The sequence below is a fragment of the Muscardinus avellanarius genome (genome assembly GCF_963383645.1).
Source record: "Muscardinus avellanarius genome assembly, chromosome: 3".
NCBI lineage: Eukaryota > Metazoa > Chordata > Mammalia > Rodentia > Gliridae > Muscardinus > Muscardinus avellanarius.
The window spans coordinates 25,157,600-25,181,122 of NC_137788.1; the positions used below are offsets into that span (position 1 = coordinate 25,157,600).

A 23,523-nucleotide genomic window follows, 5' to 3' on the forward strand; every position below is an offset into this window, starting at 1 on the left:
GACCCTGTTTCAAAATTAAAAAATAAAAAATTGGGCAGGGGTTGTAACTCAGAAGTTGAATATCCCTGGGTTCCATCCCCAGACCTGCAAAAAGAAGAAGGAAAAAAAAAAAAAGAAAAAGAAAAGAAAAGCAGAACTGGGGTTGTAGCTTGCCCCTGGGTTCAATCTCTGCAACACACACACACACACACACACACACACACACACACACCCACCCACCCACCCCAAACTAGTTGTCATTTTCAAAATGACATTTCCTAAAAATACAGAAAAGGAGGGGGGAATCCTAAGTAAACAGTTTCTCTAAGATTCAATGGACTATATCCCCTGACCACATCATGCTCTGCTCTAATTTATAGCAATCAAACCTCAAAGAAAAGATAGCAATAAATCCAGCCCACATGACTCTTGTAAAAAGGCATCTATTTGGCTTTTAATATAAAATGATGCAGAGAAACATAAAAAGAAAATATCATACAAGCCATCACTGAATTAAAAACAAAGAAATCCCAACCAACAAATTTTAGTTGATACTCCCTGTTACTGCCTGGATTAGAAAACAGGAAACTGCAAACCAAGGAGTGTCTATCCCCTTGAAGAGATCTGATTTCAGAACAAAAGGAGGAGAAATCAGTCCTTGAAATCTGGCCGGTATGAGAGGCGGCCGGGAGCTTGCCTCAATCATCCGGGTGCAGTGGCTGTTGGAACACGGCCGCCACCGCCTCTGTCTCTCGCTAGTTATGGTCATCTGAAGGGAGGAGGTCAGCCGGGCACCATGTGTCGCCAATTATGCAGCCGGAGGCTTCAAGGTCAAGCAGCCTCAGAGTCCTGCATCCCGCATCTTCACTGGATCTCCCCCATATACAGTCTCTTGTCACTGGATGCTGAGAGAACTGAGGGAGAAAGAACAGAGAAGATACTGGAATAAGGAAGGCTCAAGGAGACTTGGGGCTCAAGGGCTCTTGTGTCAAGAGCCAATTTTGGTACCTAGGAGCAATTGGATTCAGCGTGAATTCCCCTCAACAGCATCCCCAGGAACAGCCTGGCTTTTCAGTCCAATCCCTCTCACAACCAGGCAGATGGCCCTACTATGGGAAACACATTATCAAGCTCTAAATCCCAGTGTCCCTTGTCAGTCAAACCCCAAGAAAAAGGTCCTCACAGTCACTCCTGTAGAGAGGAATCGATGTGTGTATCAGTCACTTAGGGAAAGTGCTTCTGCTTGTTATATTTAGCCCTGGAGAAAGGTACATTTTATCCTTAAATTTAAGGTTTATTACCTGGTTTATCTACATAATGAAGTTTAAGTTGCAATTTATTTATTTATTTTTTGTGTGGTACTAGGGATTGAACCCAGGGGCATTCTATCCTTGAGCTATACCCTCAGTCCTCTCTCTCTCTCTCTTCTTTCTTTCTTCTCCCTTCCTCCCCATCCCCTTTCTTTCTCTTTTTTTTTTTTTTTGTGGTACTGGGGATGGAACCCAGAAACAGAAGATGATGGAACATTACTCATACCTCATCACTTAGGACAGCCTTATGAGACTGTCATTGACACCTGTAAGGACTGTTTATAAGGGAATGCACATAGAACAGATGCCCATTTCTTTATCCCCAGGCCTCCCTGGGGAGACCACAGCTTCACTTCAGGAACAGACTTACTGATGGGCTCGTCGGGGTGGAAAGCCACTTCATTGATGGAGCCAGCATGGCCAGGTAGCTTATACAGTATCCTCCTGCTTGTGGTATCCCACACATACACAAACCTGCAAGGTATCACCAAAAGCAAGAGTAAGGCCTCCCAGAAGTGGGGCTATTTGAATAGTGTTCTGTCCTTTAGAAACCAGGAAAAAACCCTAAGTGAAGACATGGAGCAACTGAGTAGAGAAATAGAAATAATACAAATAAGCTGGGCGTGATGGCGCACGCTTGTAATCCCCGCCAGCCTCAGCTACTTAGTGAGGCTCTCAGCAACTTAGTGAGACCCTGTTTCCAAATAAAATACAAAATAGGTCTGGGAGTATAGCCCGGGGCGGGGGGAGAGAAATAGTACAAATAAAAAGGATTACTAGTATTTTCTTTTATTTTTTGCAGTACTGGGGATGGAATCCAGGGGCATTCTACCTCCAAGCTACACCCCCAGCCCTATTTTTTTTTTTCTTTATTTTTAAACAAGGTCTCACTAAGTTGCAGAAGGCCTAAGTAGCAGAGGCTGTCTGAGAACCTGGATCCTCTTATCTCAGCCTCCCAAGTACTGGGATTACAAGCTTGCACCACCATACCCGGTCCTATTTTTCATTCTTTATTTTGAAACAGGGTCTCACTAAGTAGCTGAGGCTGACCAATAACCCGTGATCTTCCTGTCTCCGCCTCCCAAGTATTGGGATTCTAAGTATGTGCCACCATGCTCGGCTTTGTCTAAATCAGGTTAACTAAAGAGAAAATCACCTTCATGAGGATGGTGGTTTGAAGCAGGTACTTGAGTATTTGTTTCATTTCAGTAACTTATCAGTACTTGATTAAAGAATGGCTAGTATCCAACTGAAGGTGTAAGCGATGCTTAGCATGTGTGAGATCATGGGTTGACCCCTTGCACCTTCAAAAGACAAGACAAGACAAAGAAAACCTAGTTCTGATCCAGCATTACTTTCTCTTTTTTTTCTCTCTCTCTCCTGCTTATTTCATTTTGTGTGTGTGGGTCTGGGGATGGAAAACAAGCTACACCTCTTGCTCTATTTTTTATTATTTTGAAACGGGGTCTAAGTTGCGGAGGGCCTCACTAAGTAGCTGAGGCTGTCTGCGAACCGAGATCCTCTGGTCTCAGTCCCCCAAATGCTGGGATTACAAGTGTGAGCCACCACGCCCAGCTTAGTACTGCTTATTGAATCCTGAGATATTCTACCTGTAGACTGTATCCCAGCCTCTTTTAATTTTTGTAACAGGGTCTCAAATCATTGAGGCTGGCCTTGAACCTGCAATCCTTCTGTCTTCCTCCCAAGTGTGGGATTACAGGTGTGCGCCACTATGCCTGGTTCTAACATTACACTTTTGGTCTAAAATGTAATGTTTATAATCAAGAGCGTCTTAACTATACTGTCAAGCTCTCCTACTGGACTCCATAGGAACAGAAAGTTCCAAGCAAGATGGAAGAGAAGTAAAACCCCACCTGCCTAGACCCCTTGGTTCTGATGCTCATGTCCTCTGCTGTCTTCTTTCTTGCCATGCAAAAATAACTGGTCCTCATTAATCCAGGTAAGGGCAGTGAAACTGAACAAAGTCAAAGTCAGAGAGACCTGGTTTCAAGTCTCAGTAATTTACTAGCTAAGTACACTTAGATCACTTAACTTCTTTAAGCATCTTTCCTATGCCATAATGATGGAGGAAAAATTGTTTTTATAGCTTTTGTTGAGAAAAATAAGATAATACATGCAAAGTGCTTGACACACAGAATTGATGGTGGCTATTGCTGTGACGAGTACATTCGCTACCAACTAGATCCTCATGAAATCAAAAGGCTGAAGCAGTCACTCCTGGCCCAGCCAGGCCCGGTGACCAGGGCTGTCAAGAGTTTCAAGTCTGAACATGAGAAGGTGATTTCTAAGTACAAAGGGGAAATCTGTCAAACCCAGACCAAGCTGACAAGCAGTTTACTGAAAAGGAAGGACAGATACCCAGGCACATAAAAGAGAGAAGAACCCCAGATCTCCGGGGGCTTACTTCAAGGCTTCACTCTTGATGGCTGCCAATTAGATGCTAAATTTAGAGGGATTCCTTGTCCTTTCCTCACTGTGGCATGGCAGCTTTCAGTAGGAACCAGGTCCTTAGGTAACAGAGCTGCTGGCTAACTTACGGCTAATTGGCAAGGTGGGGTGTGAAATCTGGCCAATCCCAGCAGGAAGAGAGATGCAGGTTTCCCTTAGGTCAGAGCTATGCTCCTATGTGTAAAGTTTAAAGGAACAGTGGGGGGGGGAGGACCTTATAAAGTCAGAAAGGACGAATGTCAGCTAGGTGTGGCAGCACACGCTTATAATCCCAGTACTTGGGAGGCTAAAACAGGAGGATCAAGGGTTCACAGCCAGCCTCAGCAATTTGAGTCTCTGTTTCAAAATACAAAATAAAATATGGCTAGGAGTGTAGTTTGGAAGTAGAATACCCCTGTGTTCAATCCTTAGTATGGCAAAATAAAAAGTCATTGTCAAGGAAAAAAACAAAAACATGCAAATATATATATATATATATATATATATATATATATATATATATGTATGCATTTTTTTTTTTTTTGCAGGTCTGGGGATGGAACCCAGGGGCATTCAACCTCCGAGCTACAGCCCCTGCCCTATTTTTTATTGTTTTGAAACAGGGTCTCACTTGAGTTGCAGAGGGCATCACTGTGTAGCTGAGGCTGTCCACAAACCACGATCCTCAGGTCTCAGCCTCCCGAATGCTGGGATTACAAGCATGCGCCACCAGGCCGGGCATGCAAATATAATTTAAAAGATAAAGTCAGGCCTGGTGGCGCATGCTTGTAATCTCAGCATTCCAGAGGCTGAAATGGGAGGATCCTGGTTTGAAGACAGCCTTATCCACTACTTAGTGATGCCCTTTGCAACTCAGGGAGACCCTGTTTCAAAATAAAAAATAAAAAAAGGGTGGGGGGAGTGTGGTGGTATAGGCTTGTAATCCCAACATTTGGGAGGCTGAGACAGGAGGATTGTAGGTTTGAAGCCAGCCTCAGGGACTAGATGAGGCCTTCTGCAATTTAGTGAGATCCTGTTTTCAAATAAAATACAAAATAGGTCTGGGAGTGTAGCCCGGAGGTAGAAAGTCCCTGGGTTCCATCTCCAGTACTACCAAAAAAAAAAAAAAAGGGGGGGTGATGGTAGTGGTGGTGGAGACTACACTGAGTGGGGCGGCACATGCCCATAATCCCCAGATACTCAGGAGGCCAAGACAGGAGGATCATGAGTTTGAGGCCAATGTGAAACAAAGCCCTGTCTCAAAATAAAATTTAATAAAATTAATTACATAAGAAAGATATACTATCTCTGCTGAAAATTAATATAAAACACTTTGGTTTTTCCTTTTTTTGTGGTACTTGGGACATTCTACCTGTGAGCTATACCCTCAGAACATTATATTTTTTAATTTTGAAACTAGGTCTCATAAAATTGCTGAGGTTGGCTTGGAACCTGTGCTCCTTCTGTCTCAGCTTCTCAAGTCCAGGGAATATAGGTGTGTACCTGGCCTACCTGATAATAATTATTTATTCTCCCTGTGGTATTGGGGATTGAACCCAGGGTCTATGAATGCCAGGCAAATGCTCTACTACTGAGTTATGCCCCCAGCCCCCTGGAATGACCTTTACTCTGTAGAATGCAAGATATCTTAGTCTGTTTCTTAAGATCGTCACCTGACAACTCTTGTTTAGTTTTTGCTACTGAAGATTAAACCCAGAAACATCATACTTCAAGTTACTAATTATTTTTTTCCCTAGTACTGGGGATAGAACCCAGAGGCATTCTACCTCCAAGCTACACACCCAGTGCTAATGTTTTTATTCTTTATTTTTAAAAAGGGTCTCACTAAATTGAGGAGGGCCTCACTAAGTAGCCGAGGCTGGCCCCAATCAGTGATCCTCCTGTCTCAGCCTCCCAAGTACTGGGATTACAAGTGTGTGCCACCACACCTGGCTCAAGTTACTAATTATAACAAAAGTTAGATGTATGAAATGATGAAATGTGACCACGGCAAAGGAAAATTAGTTATGTTCAAGAGGTAAGGAAGAGAGAAGGCCAGGGGAAGTTTATAGATACAACACAGAGGTGGGTACTAGAAAGATATGGGTACCTTATCCTGGATAAAGGATAAGGAGGCATGAGAGGGTACTGGGAGGTGAGGAAGCAGAAGGCAGGATAGAATAAGGAGAGTTCCATGTGAGGGAAGGGTTATGTGATGGCCAGAAAGTGAGTGCTTGATATGTATTTGAAAGAATGGAATTAGAAGACTCTGCCAAGAGACCAGACAGTCTGAACTGTATTTGGATGGCAACAAGAATTCAACAGAATCAGATACACAGCCGACTTCTAGGCTTAAAATGTAAGAAGACAGAAAAATGTCCAGTAGGGCACGGTGGTGTGCTCTTGTAACCTCAGTACTTGGGAAGTTGAGACAGGAAGATCACGGGTTATCAGCCAGCCTCAGCTACTGATGAGGCCCTCTGCAACTTAGTGAGATCCTGTCTTGAAAATAAAAAATAAAACAGGGCTGGAGGTGTAGCTCAGGGGTAGAATGCCCCTGGGTTCCATCCCCAGTACTGGAAAAAAAAAAAAATTAATTAAAAGAAAAAAAAGAAGTGTTTGTCTCACAAACATCTTAAGTCCTTCATAATGCAAATGGCTTCATCTCTGAGCACAGCTGTAACTGTAGGGCTGCTCTAGTCCTGTCTGCGCTTCACGTTTAAACATGAGAAGGCCTGTATAGCTGCAGGTTTTCTACATCATGCCAGCAATCCTTACCTGTCAGCTGAGCCAGCTGCTATTTTGCTTCCATCAGGTGACCAAGAACATCTCAGGAGATTCTGTAATGATGAATAAGCAGGGATCCGTTGAATGGCAATGGATCAATTCCTCTCTGGTAGGCTACTAAGTTACTGAGAGACTTTAAATTTCCTAACTAGACTTTTTTTTTTCCTGGTACTGGGGTTGGAACTCTGGGCATTCTACCTCCAAGGTACAACCCAGGTCCTATCTCTCTCCCTCCCCCACCTCTCTCTCTCTCTCTGTGTGTGTGTGTGTGTGTGTGTGTGTGTGTGTGTGTGTGTGTGTATGTATGTATGTATGTATGTATACACACACACACACATACATACATATATACACATATATTTTTTGCATTACTGCAAAAAAATATAGTAAGCTGGGTTTGGTGGTGCATGCTTGTGATCTCAGTACTTGGGAGGATGAGACAGGAATACCACTGGACGCCGCTGGCCTTCAGCTACTTTTTTTTTTGCAGTACTGGGGACGGAACCCAGGGGTATTCTTAACTCTGAGGTATACTCCCAGCCCTATTTTATTTTTTTTTGGTGGTACTGGGGTTCCTGGAAGCCCTTCTACCTCCGGGCTACACTTCCAGACCTATTTTTACATTTTTATTTGGAAACAGGGTCTCCTAAGCCAGCGCGCGTGTGTGGCTGGCTTCAAACCTGCGCGATTCTCCTGTCTCCACCTCCCAAGCGCGGGGATTACAAGCATGCGCCACCATGCCCGGCTACAGCCCTATTTTTATTCTTTATTTTGAAGCAGAGTCTCACTGAGTTGCAAAGGGCCTCATTAAGTGGCTGAGGCTGTCCGTGAACTTAGATCCTCCTGTCTCAGCCTCCCAGATGCTGGGAATACAAGTGTGCACCACCACGCCTGGCTTATATTCATCATCATTATCATTATTATTATTATTATTATTTTATTTTATTTTTTTACGGTACTGGAGATGGAACCCAGGGGCATTTTACCTCTGAGCTACATCCCCAGTACTATCTTTTAGTCTTTTTATTTCTGAAATAGGGTCACACTGAGTTGTGTAGAGCCTCGCTAAGTAGCCAAGGCTGTCTGTGTGAACTGCGATTCTCAGGTCTCAGCCTCCAGAATGCTGGGATTACAAGCCTGCACCACCACGTCCAGCTTTTATATTCTTTACTTTGAAACAGGGCCTCACTAAGTAGCTACGGCTGTCTAAAAACTGTGATCCTTCTGTCTCAGCCTCCCGAATACTAGGCTTACAAGCATGCGTCACCATGCCCAGCTCTAACTAGACTTTTGATTATTGTCCACAGGAAGATAATCAGTATGACCTTATATTTTGTGGTCCCAAACAGCATACTTTATTATCTTATACCACATAAAAACTAACTGTAGAAAATGTTTCAGTTACAGTTAGGTTAGTCCTGCCAACAAAAATTTGTTTTACCCATAAATGAAGGCTCAATTTGCTCTATCTTGGTCACACACAACAAATTGTTTTCTTGTTCTTACCTATTTTTCCTTTTCTACTTAATCTTTCATAAAAATAAAACCAAAACAACCAAAAAATGAGATTTGATTTAAAAAGTGAAATAATCTCAAACGAACTTTCAAAAAGAAAACATCAGCCTTGATCAACTAATTCTTCAAGGGGAAAAACTGCTTCTAATAGAGCTGACCTGGCAAAGTGAGGGTTTGAGAAAAGTTTCTCTCGTAACATGGGCCATGGTGCTTACTGGAAGAATGACATGTTTCAGAGTTCAAGCAGCAGGTCATTGGGAGGTCAAGGGAGATCATGTGGGTAATGGCTATGGGAGCTTGGGCCCCCGTGAGACACTGATTTGAGAGGGTTAGGAATTTTTTTCCCTAGGTACTGGCGATGGAACCCAGGGGCATTCTAACTCTGAGCTACACCCCCAGACCTATTTTTTATTTTGAAACCAGGTCTCACTGAGTCACAAAGGGCCTCACTAAGTAGCTGAGGCTGTCCATGAACCGCAATCCTCGGGTCTCAGCCTCCCAAATGCTGGGATTACAAACGTGCGCCACCACGCCCGGCTTGAGGGTTAGGATTTCTAAGGAATAAAAAGTGAGTGTCCTATAGAGGCTGGAGTAAAAGTAGGAGTCCTGAGTTTGAGGGCATGCCTCATGGCTACAAAGCTATGTGACTGCCTTCTTCAATATATCTCTATTAGTTTTATTTCTGGTAAGAAGAGTTTCGACAAAGAACAGTTACTAGAATGAAGCCCATTCTTAGCAGAGATACTCTCTACTCAGCATTACCTTGAGAGAGAGAGAGAGAGAGAGAGAGAGAGAGAGAGAGAGATGGATGACAGAGACAGAGACACTATGTGTGTGTGTGTGTGTGTGTGGTACTAGGGATTGAACTCAGGGGCATTCTACCTCTGAGCTCCACCCCTAGTCCTATTTTATTTTTTATTTTGAAACAGTGTCTCTCTGCCGGGCATGGTGGTGCATGCTTGTAATCCCTGTGCTTAGGAGGCTGAGACAGGAGGATCACACAGGCTGAAAGCCAGCCTCAGCTACTTAGTGAGGCTCTCAGCAACTTAGTGAGACCGTTTCCAAATAAAGTATAAAATAGGTCTGGGAGTATAGCCTGGAGGTAGAAAGCCTCTGGGTTCCACCCCAGTACCACCAAAAAACAAAACAAAACCCAAACTGAAAAACAAAAAACAGTGTCTCTCTAATTGATAACAGTATTACTACTTCCTGAGGCTGTTCTTGAACCTGCAATCCTTCTCTCTCAGCCTCACAGGTACTGGGATTACAGGTGTAAACCACCATATCCCCCTGACCTTAATTTTTTTTTTTTTTTTTTTTTTAGCTACTCCTTTTTATCCTTAGAATCACTTTAAATGTTTATTACATTAAGTGGACAGTGAAACCACTTTGAAACGCACTCACCTTTTCAAAGTTGTGCACATTTCCTTGAAATATCTTCACACACCTCTCTTTGGGAGCAAATGGTCGGACATCCCAGACCCGCACTGCAAAACAAATCCAAACCAATCAACCAGCTGACCAAATAACCAACCAACCAAAACTATTAGCCAAAGGCCTCCTGAGAACCCAGCTAAATCCAGGTACAGTGACACATGCCTGAAATCCCAATAATTGGGAAGCTGAGACAGGAGGGTCACAGGTTTGAGGACAGCCTCAGCAACCTAGTAAGACTCTGAAAATAAAAAAATAAAAAATAAGAAAGGACTGGGGGTGTAGACAGAGGTAGAATGTTCTTAGTACTAAAGGAGAACAAAACCAATAAATAAATAAGTAGGACCCAGCTGAAATCAGTATCATGAAACCAGTATCAAAGAGCATTCCTTGAATGGACATGGTACAGCATAACAAACTTGCTACCTGTTAAGAACCCCCAACCCCTGGTGGAATTATAATGCATCAAAGTCCCATTAGCCAGGGTTAAAAGCACAGAAGAAAGCTGAGGAGGAGGAGGGAGAAATGGCCAACACAACGCTGGGGATCTGGAACCGAATGCAGGTTGGTGTGACACTGATTTCTTTTTTTTTGTTTTTGTTTTTGTTGGTACTGGGGTTCCTGGAAGCCCTTCTACCTCCGGGCTACACTCCCAGACCTATTTTTACATTTTTTTAATATTTTGAAACAGGGTCTCCTAAACCAGCGCGCAGGGCTGGCTTCGAACCTGCGCGATCCTCCTGTCTCTGCCTCCCAAGCGCGGGGATTACAAGCGTGCTCCACCACGCCCGGCCTCTTTCTTTTTTTTTTTTTGGTGGTACTAGAGGTGGAACCCAGAGGCTTTCTACCTCTGGACTATACTCCCAGACCTATTTTATATTTTATTTGGAAATACGGTCCCACTAAATTGCTGAGAGCCTCACTAAGTAGTTAAAGCTGGCTTTGAACCTGTGCGATCCTTCTATCTCAGCCTCCTGAGCACAGGGATTACAAGTATGCGCCACCATGCCTGGCTGTGTGACACTAATTTCAAAAAACATTTCTTTGGAGCCAGGCTCTGAAGGTAGCTCACGCTTGTAATCCCAGAGCTTGGGAGGCTGAGACAGAAGGATTGTACAGGTTGGAAGTAAACCTCAGCTACTTAGTGAGGCTCACAGCAACTTAGTGAGACCCTCTTTCCAAATAAAGTATAAAACTGGTCTGGGAGTGTAGCCTGGAGGTAGAAAGACACTGGGTTCCACCCCCAGTACCACAAAACACCAAAGGAAAAAACTCCAATATTTCTTCGTCAACTCAGAGTCACATCCACTAAAGCTTTATGACAATCCAAATACCACTGACTGGCCAGGCATGGTGTGGGCACTTGTAATACCAGCACTTGGGAGGCTAAAACAGGAGAATCACAGGTTTGTGGCCACCCTCTGCTATTTAGCAAGGCCCTCTGCAACTTAGTGAGACCATATTTCAAAATAAAGAATAAAAAATAGGGTATAGCTTGAAAGTAGAATGCCCCTGGGTTTCATCCCCAGTACTGGGGGGGAAAAAAAAATATCACTGACTGCTGTGACAATGAGCCTATAAAAATCAAACTTAATATTGGCCTTTCCTAGTTTTCCTCATATGGGTACATTAACAGTTTAAATTTGTACAAGATCATAACAAAAGAACATTCCATCAAAAATCAGAAACTGTGCTAGGCATGGTGGAACACACCTGTAATCCACTCAAAAAGAATAAAAAGAGGTGGGGTGTAGCCTGGAGGCAGAACGACCCTGGGTTCAATCCTCAGTACCCAAACCACCAAACCTGCTGGGCATGGTATTTAGGAGGGTAAAACAGGAAGGCCTCAGGAACACAGCAATTCTCAGCACCTAGTAGGACCCTGTTTCACAATCAATCAATAAAAAGGGCTGAGGTAGAGTAACTCAGAGGTAGAATGATGTTCCTGGGTTTAACCCCCAATACCCCCCCCCACACACACACAGAATTTTTCATTTTAAAACAAGGTCATGCTAGATCAATGAGTCTCACTACACGCGCGTGCGCGTGTGTGTTTTTTACTGGAAATGGAACCCAGGGGCCTCCACCTCTGGGCTCTACTCCCAGACCTATTTTTTATATTTGGAAACAGGGTCTCACTAAGTTGCTGAGAGCCTCACTAAGTAGCCGAGGCTGGCTTCAAATCTCTCTTCTCTCTTCCTTCCTTTCTTTTCCTTTCCTTTTCCCCTCCCTCCCTTCCTTTCTTTTGGGTCTGGGGATGGAACCCAGGAGCATTCTACCTCTGAGCTACACCCCTGCCCTATTTTTTTATATTCTTTATTTGAAACAGGGCCCCACTAAGTTGTGGAGGGCCTCAATAGCTGAGGCTGGCTGCAAACCGTGATCTTTCAGTGTCTGCCTCCCGAATGCTGGGATTACAAGTGTGTGCCACCACGCCTGGCTTATTTATAATTTCATTATGTAGCCGTAACAAAACATTTTTCTGTCTGCTCTTTTAGTAACCATTTAGGGAGCCTCACTGTTCCTCACTATGAAGAATACTAGAGCTCGTCAATAGTGACTCCCCTGGAGTCAAGATGTACACGTAGCTCAGTGATAGCGACATCCATACACACAGCAGTTGGTGAGTCCTCCCCCATGCACTCCTTTAGTGACATCTCTTTTTTGTTTGATTTTTTTTTTTTGGTGTGGTATTGGGGATAAAACCCAGGGGGCATTCTACCTATTTTTTAGTCTTTTTATTTTTATTTATTTATTTTTGTGGTACTGAGGGTAGAACCCAGGGGCTTTTCTACCTCTGGGCTATACTCCCAGACCTATTTTTTTATGTTTTATTTGGAAACAGGGTCTCACTAAGTTGCTAAGAGCCTCACTAAGTAGTTGAGACTGGCTTCAAACCTGTGCGATCCTCCTGTCTCAGCCTCCCATAGTCTTTTTATTTTTGAAACAGAGTCTCACTGAGTTGTGAAGGGCCTCGCTAAGTAGTTGAGGCTGTCCATGAACTACGATCCTCTGGCCTCGGCCTACCTCTGGCCTCAGCCTCCCGAATGCTGGGATTACAAGTGTGTGCCACCATGCCCAGCCTCTAATGACATCTTTTAATCAGGACGTTTTTTTGGGGGTACTGGGAACGGAACCCAGGGCGTTCTACCTTTGAGCTACACCCTCAGCCCTACTTTTTATTCCTTATTTTGAAACAGGGTCTCACTGAGTTGCAAAGGGCCTAACCAAGTAGCTGAGGCTGTCTGCAAACTGTGATCCTTCTGTCTCAGCCTCCCAAATGCTAGGATTACAAGCGTGTACCACCACGCTTGGTTCTGAAACTGTTCTTTGAACCTGCAATTCTGCCTTAGCCTCCCAAGTACTGGGATTACAGGCCTGTGCAGATACCAATACTTTTAGAGTGGGGAAGACACATGGCAAAAAAGAGCACACTGGTCGCCTGATTATCCAAACATGGTGCTCTCTGCACATGCTGAAGGACTGCCTTGAATGGACCCCCACTCTCACCTTCATGTTAAATCAGACAAGAGACTCTTGTGTCCTGCTTGCATTTGTTGCATATGAGAGTTGAAATGGGCCTTAAACATAAATCCCGGTCCTCTAGTTTTATACGTGTAGAAACTGATGTCCAGAGAGAAATACTGTGTGTTAAGTTGTCCAAGGGCTACATGACAGCTCTGAGATGACAGTCCTGGGCTCTGGAGCATCTTATCTAAAGCAAAACTACTACATGTTCTCATGTAGTAGAACATGTACCTGGTAGAATCTCTGAGCCATCCCCAACTCTTCCCTTGTCCTCTCAAGTATACCGGGTACACATACTTTTTCTCATTTCCCAATGCTGGTGATTGTATCCAGGCCTTGTGCATGCTAGGCAAGTGCTCTACCACTGAGCTACCACTCCAGCCCCCCAGCACAAATTTTTTTCCCCTCAAACAGGGTCTCACTAAATTGCTGAGGGCCTAAATTGCTGGGGCTGTCCTTGAACCTGCAATCCTTCTGTCTCAGCCTCCCAAATATTGAAATTACAGGCCTATACCACCACTCCCAACCCCAGTATACAATTTTTTTTTGCAGATCTGGGGATTGAACCCAAGGGCTTTCTACCTCTGAACTACAACCCCAGTCCTATTTTTTATTCTTTATTTTGAAACAGGGTTTTACTGAGTAGTAAAGGGCCTCACTAAATAGCTGGGGCTGGCTGTGAACTCGTGATCCTCTGGGATTACAAGAGTGTGCCACCTTATTGGCTCCCTAATACACTTTTTTTTTTGTGGTATTGGGAATGGAACCCGGGGGCATTCTACCTTTGAGTTACACACTCAGCCCTATTTTTTATCCTTTATTTAGAAAGAGAGTTGGTCTCACTGCGAACCGCAATCCTATCTCAGGCTCGCACACTGGAATTACAAGCATGTGCCACCATGCCTGGCTCCCTAATATATTTTTAATGTACAATGCCCACTCTTTGGTGTCCTCAGAGGCTGGGCATAGGACAAATTTCCTCTCCAAAGTTACCTGTATTGTCCATTGCATTGGACAAAAGATAAGAGCCTTCAGAACTTAAACTCAGACCAGTCACAGAGTCTGCATGGCCTCTCATGGTGTAGGTCAGCTTGTTTTGGCGCAAATCCCAGACCTACAGAAACAAGAAAAGCACTCTCAGAAATCAAACTAAGAAATAGCAGAGAAACAGAATTATTTAAGAGTCAACTGCCTGGAAAAATTGGTATCTCTTCTTAAATCTGGGTATGGGACAATAATTTGCCACAAACTACAGAATTTCTGTCAAAGAGAAAATAACTCTTGCCTTTTTTTGGTGGTACTATGGATTAAACCCAGAGGCATTCTACCTCTGTGCTACATCACCAACCCTGTTTTTCTTCTCTTTCTTTCTTTCTTTTTTTTTTTGGTGCCACTGGAGATTGAACCCAGAGGCATCTTACCTCTGAGCTAAACACCCAGCCTGATTTTATTTCTTATTTGGAAACAGGGTCTCACTAAGCTGAGGAGGACCCTTCTAAATTGTCTAGGCTGGCTTCAAATCTGTGATGCTGTAATTGTCCTGTTTCAGCTCCTCAACTACTGGGATTACAAACATGCCTCGTTACAACTCTTTTCTTCTTTCTTTCTCTTTTTCTTTTCTTTTTTTGCAGGTCTGAGGATGGAACCCAGGGGCATTTGACCTCCAAGCTATACCCCTTGCCCTATTTTTTATTCTTTATTTTGAAACAGGTTCTCACTAATTTGCAAAGGGCCTGACCAAGTAGCTGAGGCTGTCTGTGAACCGCGACCCTCCGGTCTCGGCCCCCCAAATCCTGGGATTACAAGTGTGCGCTACCACGCCAGGCTCAACTTGTCTTTCTAAAAATAAAGTTTAGGCTGGGTTTGTAGGCATATACAGGTAATCCCAGTACTTGGGAGGCTGAGACAGGAAGCTCTCTGGTTCGTGGCCTGCTTCATCAAATTATTGAGGCCTCTACAACTTAGAGAGATCCTACTTCAAAATAAAAAATAAGCTAGGGGGTAGTTCAGTTCAGAGGTAGAATTCCCCTGGTTCCACCCCCACGCAAAAGAAAAGGGCTGGGATGTGGTTCAGAATGAGAACATTCTTGGTTCAATCCCAAGCAACACACAGAAACACACACGATAAAGACTTATTTTGTGGTGTTGGGGATTGAACCCAGAGGCATTTTACCTCTGAGCTACACCCCTAGCACAATTTTTTATTCTTTCTTTCTTTCTTTATTTTTTTTACAGTACAGGAGATTGAACCCAGGGACATTCTACCTCCAAGCTATTCCGCCAGCCTCATTTTTTCTTCTTTATTTTATTTTTTTGCGGTGCTGAGAATAGAACCTAGGGACCTTCTACCTCTGGGCTACACTCCCAGACCTATTTTATACTTTATTTGGGAATGGGGTCTCACTAAGTAGCTGAGGCTGGCTTTGAACCTGCATAATCCTTCTGTCTTAGCCTCCCAAGTACTAGGATTACAAGTGTACGCCACCACGTCAGGCTTTTCTTCTTTATTTTGAAAAAGGATCTAAGTTGTGGAGGGCCTAAGTAGTTGAGGCTGGCCGAGAACCTGTGATTCTTCTGTCCCAAGTACTGGGATTACAAGCATGGCTTTATTCTTTTAATTTGAAACAGGGTTTCACTAAGTTGCAGAGGGCCTCACTATAAGTAGCTGAGGCTGGCCATGAACCTGGATTCTCCAGTCTCAGCCTCCCAGGTACTGGGATTATTATATTGTTATTGTTATTATTATGGGGCATTTGACCTTTGAGCTATGCCCCCCCCCGCCTTTATTTTTTATTCTTTTTTTTTTGTGGTACTAGCGGTAGAACCCAGAGGTTTTTCTACCCCCGGGCTATACCTGTAACCTATTTTATACTTTATTTGGAAACAAGGTCTCACTAAGTTGCTGAGAGCCTCACTCAGTATCTGAGGCTGGCTTCTAACCTGTGTGATTCTCCTGCCTCAGCCTCCCAAGCGCTGGGATTACAAGCATGTGCCACCACACCCAGCTGCCTTTATTTTATTTTGAAACAGGGTTCCACTAAGTTGTGGAAGGCCTCACTAAGTAGCTGAGGCTGTCTGTGAACTGTGATCCTCATCTCAGACTCTAAAATGCTGGGATTACAGGAGTAAGCCACCATGCCTGGCTCAAGTACCGTGATTATATATGTGTGACACCACACCCAGCCTACCATAAAGTTTAATAAAAAATAAAATTATTTTAGAGGTCATTTTCCAATTACGATATATATATTAGGCATTAAAGAAAAAAGCTATTTTTAGCTACTAAAAATAAAGTATTGACATTACAATAATATATATACAATCAATAATGAAAACATGTGTATATGTATAAACACAAAAGATATACAGTATATAACCTAAACGTCAAATAGGGTAAAGATGGCTTGCTAAATGCCTTATAAGCACATTGGACCATCATGAGTTTTGACAAAGGAGATAGCACAGTAGAGTGGAAAGGAGACTGAGGGTGAGAACACACCAGAGCTGTCACTGGGCCCTTCCTGAGCCTGTTCTGAAAGACAAAGAAACATCTACTTCTTGTGGCTGTTATAAAGATTACAAATAAATATGTTTTGCATATGCCTGGTACATGGCAGGCCCTCAATAATTGGAAGGTATTAAGCAGTTCCTAAAAATAGCTCTAAAACCCAAATGCAGAAAATATTTACATAATAAGCTATTAAGCAAGAAAGGAAAATACAAAATAGCATTTATGTATACACAAATTGCAACTGTGTAAAAAATACCAGCACTGACAGAAAGTCTGGATGTCACATAGAAAACAGCAATTTTGTGAAGGTCACAGGTATTATATGAAATTTCCCCAAAATTTAACTCATTAACTTATTTTTCTTTATTTTTGTGGTACTGGGGATGAAACCCAGGGGGTATTCTTACCTCTGAGATACATCCCCAGCCCTATGTTTTATTTTTATTTTGAAACTGGGTCTCAGAGTTGCTTCACTAAGTAGTAGTGGAGGCTGTCTGCGAATCCGGATCCTTCTGTCTCATCCTCCCAAATACTGGGATTACAAGCATGCGCCACCACGTGCGGCTTGCATGTAATTTATTTAATTGAATAAACTTTTGCTGTCCCCTAAAACAAGACGCTTTCCCTCATCCAGAAATGGTCAGGTATTATATACCAGAGCAGTACATAAGGTAGACAACTGTACTTTCTCCATCCAAATGCACAGTTACTCATTTTTGTGGTACTGGGGATTAAACCGAGGGGCATTCTACCTCTGAGCTATACCCCCAGCTCTCTTTATTTTTATTTTGAAATGGTGTTGCTAAGTTGCTAAAGGTCTTGCTGAATTGCTAGGCTATCCTCCAACCTGTGATCCTCCTGTCTCAGCCTCTCAAGTACTGGGATTACAGGTGCCACTATATCTGGCACAACACAATTTATATACATTTGTATCAAGATGTTCTTTCCCAGCTGGGCATGGGATTACACTTGTAATCCCAGCATTTGGGAGGCTGAGACAGGAGGATTACAGTTTGCAGCCAGCCTCAGCTACTCAGAGAGCACTTTGCAACTCATTGAGACCCTGTTTCAAAGTAAAGAATGAAAAATAGGGCTGCGGGTATAGCTCAGAGGTAGAATGCCCCTAGATTCCACACCCAGTACAGCAGAAAGGGTTAATCAGGAGAGCCTGAAATGGCTGACACTTTGTTTAAGCCATTGTCCCTCAGCTTCCTAGTAGTCAATGTTGAAATCTTCAGCTTAGTAACAAGAGAATGCACACCTTGCTACCAGTCTCAGCACTTGTGTACTAGTTCCAGGCTTTCATCCTTGAGACCTGCACTCCTTATTCGTGAAGGGCCAAGTTGCTAAGGCGGACCTCCATCCTGGCATTCTACTGTCTCAGCCTCCCGAATTTGGGACACGTGCGACCAAGCCTAGCATAAATTTACAAAGGGGTACCCAGGAACTACTTCACCAAAGACATATACACACACAATTGCACACACATTTTTTTGTTGGTACTGGGGATTGAACCTGGAAGCATTCTACCTCCAAACCACACCCTCGTCCTTTTGTCTGTTAGTTTTGAAAGAAGGCCTCTCTAGGTTGGACAGTCTTGCTATGATACTAAGGCTGTCTTCAAACCTGTGATCCTTCTTTGTCAGTCTCCCAGGTACTGGAATTACATGTGTGCACCACCATACTAGGCTAGGAAAGAATATTTTAGAAAAAAAAGACAAACCCATCGAACTTTATACACTCTTCACATTTGAGATTAAATTCAGATTTCAGAGCAAAACTGATACATGTTAATAGTCAACAATTAGGACTTGTTGTCTGTAAAAATAACTTACTCTAAGACAAGGTATAACATTAGGTATCTAAGAAGACATGGAAAATCTTCAAGTCTTAAAACAGAACTGCGTTCATCTTTAGGACTAGCAGTATTGTTTATAGGAGGCTCAGGAACATTCTACAGAACCCCAAGTAAGCCGTACTATTTGTAGTAAGAAGACCTCACTAATGTGAGATTTTTACTTTTAGGCTAGTCTAACCCTATAGTGGAGATGAGGGTTATTAAATTCTCATAGCCAAGCATGGCGTGTACTCTTGCAATTCCAGTACTTGGGAGGCCGAAACAGAAGGATCTCAGGTTTTCAGCCAACTTCAGCTACTTAGTGAGGCCTTCCGCAACTCAGTGAGACACTTTTTCAAAACAAAGAATAAAAAATAGGGCTGAGGGTGTAGCCCTAGTACTCCCCCAAAACAGTAAGAAAATTAAAAAAAGAAAAAGAGGGAGGGAAGAAGGAACGGTTTACTCCTAAATCATGAGTGCTTAGAATATGACTCAAGAAGACCAATCTCTATGCATGTGTGTAGTACTGAGGCTTGAACCCAGGAGCATTCTACCTCCAAGATATATTCCCAGTCATTTTTAAAAATATGACTCAAGAAGACCAATCTCTGTGCATGTGTGTAGTACTGAGGCTTGAACCCAGGAGCATTCTACCTCCAAGATATATTCCCAGTCATTTTTAAAAATTTTTGTTTTGAAATAGCATCTTGCTAAGTTGCTGAAGCTGCCCTTGAATCTGTGATGATCCTTGTGTCTCAGCCTTCCAAGGCTGGAATTACAGGCATGCACTACGACGTCCTGTTCAATCTCTGGGTTTTGAACTGAGGTACGATCACTTATCAGATGTGTAACTTTGGGTTAGGTTACTGTACCTCTTTCAGAGCAACTTTTTCATCTGTAAAATGGCATTAATAGTCGTGATTTCAATGGGTATAGTGGCAAAACTCTACAATCCCAAAGAACTTGGGAGGCTGAGACAGAAGGATTGCAGGTCTGAGGCTAGCCTTAGCAGTTTAGTGAGACCTGTTTTAAAATAAAAAACAGGCTGGGCATGGTGGCGCACACTTGTAATCCCCGCGCTTGGGAGGTTCGCGCAGGTTCGAAGCCAGCCGTGCTGCTGAAGAGACCCTGTTTCCAAGTAAAAATATAAAAAATAGGTCTGGGTGTGTAGCCTGGAAGTAGAAGGGCTTCCAGGAACCCCAGTGCCACCAAAAAAAAAAAAAAGGCCGGGCATGGTGGCCCATGCTTGTAATCCCAGCACTTGGGAGGCTGAGTCAGGAGGATTGCAGAGGTTTGAAGTCAGCCTCACTTAGTAAGGCTCTCAGCAACTTATTGAGACCCTGTTTCAAAATAAAAAGTAGAAAATAGGGCAGGGGGTTTAGGTCAAAGGTCAAATGCCCCTGGGTTCCACCCCCAGACACCCCCCCCAAATAGAACTGGGTGTGGTGGCGCACACTTGTAATCCCAGCAGTCATTCATTCAGGAGGCTGAAACCAGAGGATTGTGGTTCGTGGACAGCCTCAGTTACTTAGTGAGGCCCTCTGCAACTTAGTGAGACCCTGTTTCAAAATAAAGAATAAAAAATAGGGCAGGCGGTATAGCTCGGAGGTCAATTGCCCTGGATTCCATACCCAGACCTGCAAAATGAATGAATGAATGAATGAATGAATAGGACTGGGATGCAGCTCAGAGGTACTATGTTCCTGGGCTTGATCCTGAGTACAAAAAGTCTTCTTACTTTTGTGGTACTGGGGATTGATTCCAAGGACATTTTACCTCTGAGCTATACCCCCTGCCTTATTTTTTTTATTTTTGAAACAGGGTCTCACTAAGTTGCGGAGCACCTCACTAAGTAGCTGAGGTTGGCTATAAACCTGTGATCCTCCTGACTCAACCTCCCAAGTTCTGGGATTACAAGTATGTACCACCTTGCCTGGCAAAAGTCTTTATTTCATGAGACTGTCATGAAGCTTAAATGAATGGAGTCACAAAACTAGAAAATGGTGGAACTGGGATTAGAATCCAAGTTAACTGGTTCAAAACTTGAGCTACACTGTATTGTCTACTGCCGCCTTTTCTAATATTATTACTTTCTCTTGTTCTTAGAGAAACTTAAAAGATTTTGTTTCCATAGTATCAAAAAGAAACACAATCAGGTATGGTGGTGCATGCTTATAATCGCAGTACTTGGGAAGCTGAGACAGGAGGACCACAGGATCAACTAATTAGTGAGGTGTTCTGCAACTTAGTGAGACACTGCTTCAAAATAAAGAATAAAAAATAGGGTAACGGTGTAGTTCAGAGGAAGAATGCCCCTGGGTTTACCTACTATTGCAAAAACAAAATAAAATAAAAATAACACACAGCCGGGAATGGTGGTGCCTAACTGTGGAGGCCAAAACAGGGTTGAGGACAGCCTCAGCAATAGTGAGACTCTCATCAATCTTGTGAGACACTGTTTCAAAAAAATTTTAAAAGTGTGGCTCGGAAGTAGACTGCCCTAGTACCACACACACACTCTCTCTCTCAAAACAAAGAGAAAAACAAAAACAAAAGAGGGTAGAGAATCACAAACGAATTCACTGCTATCTCATTAGACCAAGATAATTAAAAAAATTTTAAATGTCTTTAGGTGGGGGATGAAATACAAATAAATTCTGTATTTTTCTCAGTACCCTACTGAGGGAATTCATACTTTACAACATTTATCTCCTGATCTTTGATGGTATTTAATGACTACAATAAAACTTTTGATTTAGTCAATGAAGATAAGAAAGAAAAAAAATCCACAATCTCAGTTTGCAAAGATTCATTTCTGAGTATATGCAGGTGAAAGGGAACTATAAAGAAACATCCAACATACCTTGATATCATTGTCTATCCCACCAGAGATAATCTGATCACTTGTGTCATTGAAGGTCACAGCTAACACCTGGTATGTGTTCTGAAATGTCTGGATAGCTGCTTTCTTCCTTATGTCCCATAGCTGAAGGAGAGGAACAGGTAGTGTATCAATAACAACACTACTAAGAAATAATTATAAGCCGGGCGTGGTGGCACACGCTTGTAATCCCTGTGTTTAGGAGAGTGAGACAGGTTCGAAGCCAGCCTCAGCTACTTAGTGAGGCTCTCAGCAACTTAGTGAGACCCTGTTTCCAAATAAAATATGAAATAGGTCTGGGAGTACAGCCCAGAGGTAGAAAGCCTCTGGGTTCCACCCCCAGTACCACACACACACACAAAAAGAAAGAAATAATTATAGCCGGGCATGGTGGTGCACACTTGTAATTCCAGCATTCGGGAGGCAGAGACTGGAGGATCATGGTTCGTGGACAGCCTCAACTACTAATTGAGGCCCTCTGCAACTCAGTGAGACCCGGTTTCAAAATAAAGAATTAAAAAAAATAGGGCAGGAGGTGTAGATCGGAGGTCGAATGCCCCTAGGTTCCAATCCCAGACCCACACACACACAAAAAGAAATAATTATATAGAGCCAGGCGTGGTGGCATACGCTTATAATCCCTGTGCTTGGGAAGCGAGACAGGAGGATTGCACAGGTTTGAAGCCAGCCTCAGCTATTTAGTGAGGCTCTCAGCAACTTAGTGAGACCCTGTTTCCAAATAAAATATAAAATAGGTCTAGGAGTATAGTCCGGAGGTAGGAAAGCCCCTGGGTTCCACCCCTGGTACCATAAAAAAGAAAAAAAATTGTATAGAATACCCCTAAGTTAAAGGACATAAACACATCTCTGGTTGGTAGAATAAATCACTTACAATTTTATAATTTTAAGCTCTTGGGATATTCCTGCCCCATGGGGCCTGAGCCACTGTGCCTGTGTTTGGCCCATTTCTTGGGGGGGGGGGGTGATTTTTATTTTTGTGGCAAAAGGGATTAAACCCAGGAGCATTCTACCTCCAGGCTACACCTCAAAGCCCTATTTTTTATTCTTTATTTTGAAACAGGGTCTGAGTTACAAAGGGCCTCACTAAGTAGCTAAGGCTGTCTGTGAGCTGCAATCCTCTGGTCTCAGCCTCCTGAATGCTGGGATTACAAGTGTGCTCCACCACGTCCAGCGTGGAAATATTTTTTTAAATACAAAGTCTCTCTACGTCCTCATATTCTTTTAAATACAAAGCCTCTCTATCCCCTCATATTCCTTTCTTAAAGTATGAATAAAAAAACACAATATAGTGAGATTTCTTTCCATCTTTCCCCACCCCGCAGTACAAATCCAGAGGTGTTCTACCTTCCCGCTAATTGCCCAGCTCTATTCTTTACTTTGAAACAGAGTCTCACTAAGTTGCAGAGGGCCTCACTAACTAGCCAAGGTTGGCCAAGAACCTGCGATCCTCCTGTCTCAGCCTCCCAAGTACAGGGATTACAAGCGTTTGCATCATGTTTGGCTTAAAAAACAACAAAAAACAGCATTTTAAAATCAGGACTGCTCGACAGCCACAACAAAGGCCTGCAATCCCAGTTATTTGGGAGGCTGAGCAGGAGGATCCTAAGTTTGAGGTCATCCTCAACAACTTAAAGATAGTTTCAAAAACTAGGGATGTAGCTCAGTGGTAGAATATCCCTTGGTTTAACCACCAGTACCACAAAGAAATAAAATACACGCACTCCAAGCCAGAGTCCAAAATTAGTGTCAAAGGAAAGAAGGCAGATACCATGAAGCAGTGTATCCTGTGTGTCTTTGATATAAGCTGTTATTTCTAGACCTCATTTTCATTTGTAAAATAATGGTGCCGGATGAAATCAGTGGCTTCTAAGATGTCAGCTCTGCTATACAAAAACACTCGAACACTTTAAAGATTCCCATTCCAGACCTATTGAAGTAGAATCTTTGGGTAGTTTAACAGAGTCTTTGAGGGTAGGGGTAGGTGGTGTGTGTGTGTGTGTGTGTGTGTGTGTGTGTGTGTGTGTGTACTTGAGAATATACACATTGAACCCAAGGGCATTTTACCTCTGAGTTATACCCCTAGTCCTCTTTTTATTTTTATTTATTTTTTTTTGGTGGTACTGGGGTTTCTGGAAACCCTTATACCTCCGGGCTACACTCCCAGGCACCTATTTTTTTATATTTTTATTTGGAAACAGGGTCTCTTAAGCCAGCGAGGCGGGCTTCGAACCTGCACGATCCTCCTGTCTCTGCTTCCCAAGTGCAAGATTCA

At 43.1% G+C, this 23,523-nt stretch overlaps 1 protein-coding gene across 1 annotated transcript in view; it reads right to left on the reverse strand.

The window, feature by feature from the left end:
- Window positions 1–843: 843 nt before the first annotated feature.
- SNRNP40 (small nuclear ribonucleoprotein U5 subunit 40) overlaps window positions 844–23,523 on the reverse strand; it is a gene marked incomplete at both ends in the record, with an annotated part of 35,130 nt that continues 12,450 nt past the window's right edge. Inside the window, 6 exons of the mRNA XM_080692661.1 lie at window positions 844–893; window positions 1,660–1,763; window positions 6,516–6,577; window positions 9,444–9,526; window positions 13,995–14,115; window positions 21,213–21,335. Of these exons, the coding sequence (XP_080548787.1) occupies window positions 844–893; window positions 1,660–1,763; window positions 6,516–6,577; window positions 9,444–9,526; window positions 13,995–14,115; window positions 21,213–21,335 (543 nt within the window). The remainder of the gene's footprint in view (window positions 894–1,659; window positions 1,764–6,515; window positions 6,578–9,443; window positions 9,527–13,994; window positions 14,116–21,212; window positions 21,336–23,523) is intronic.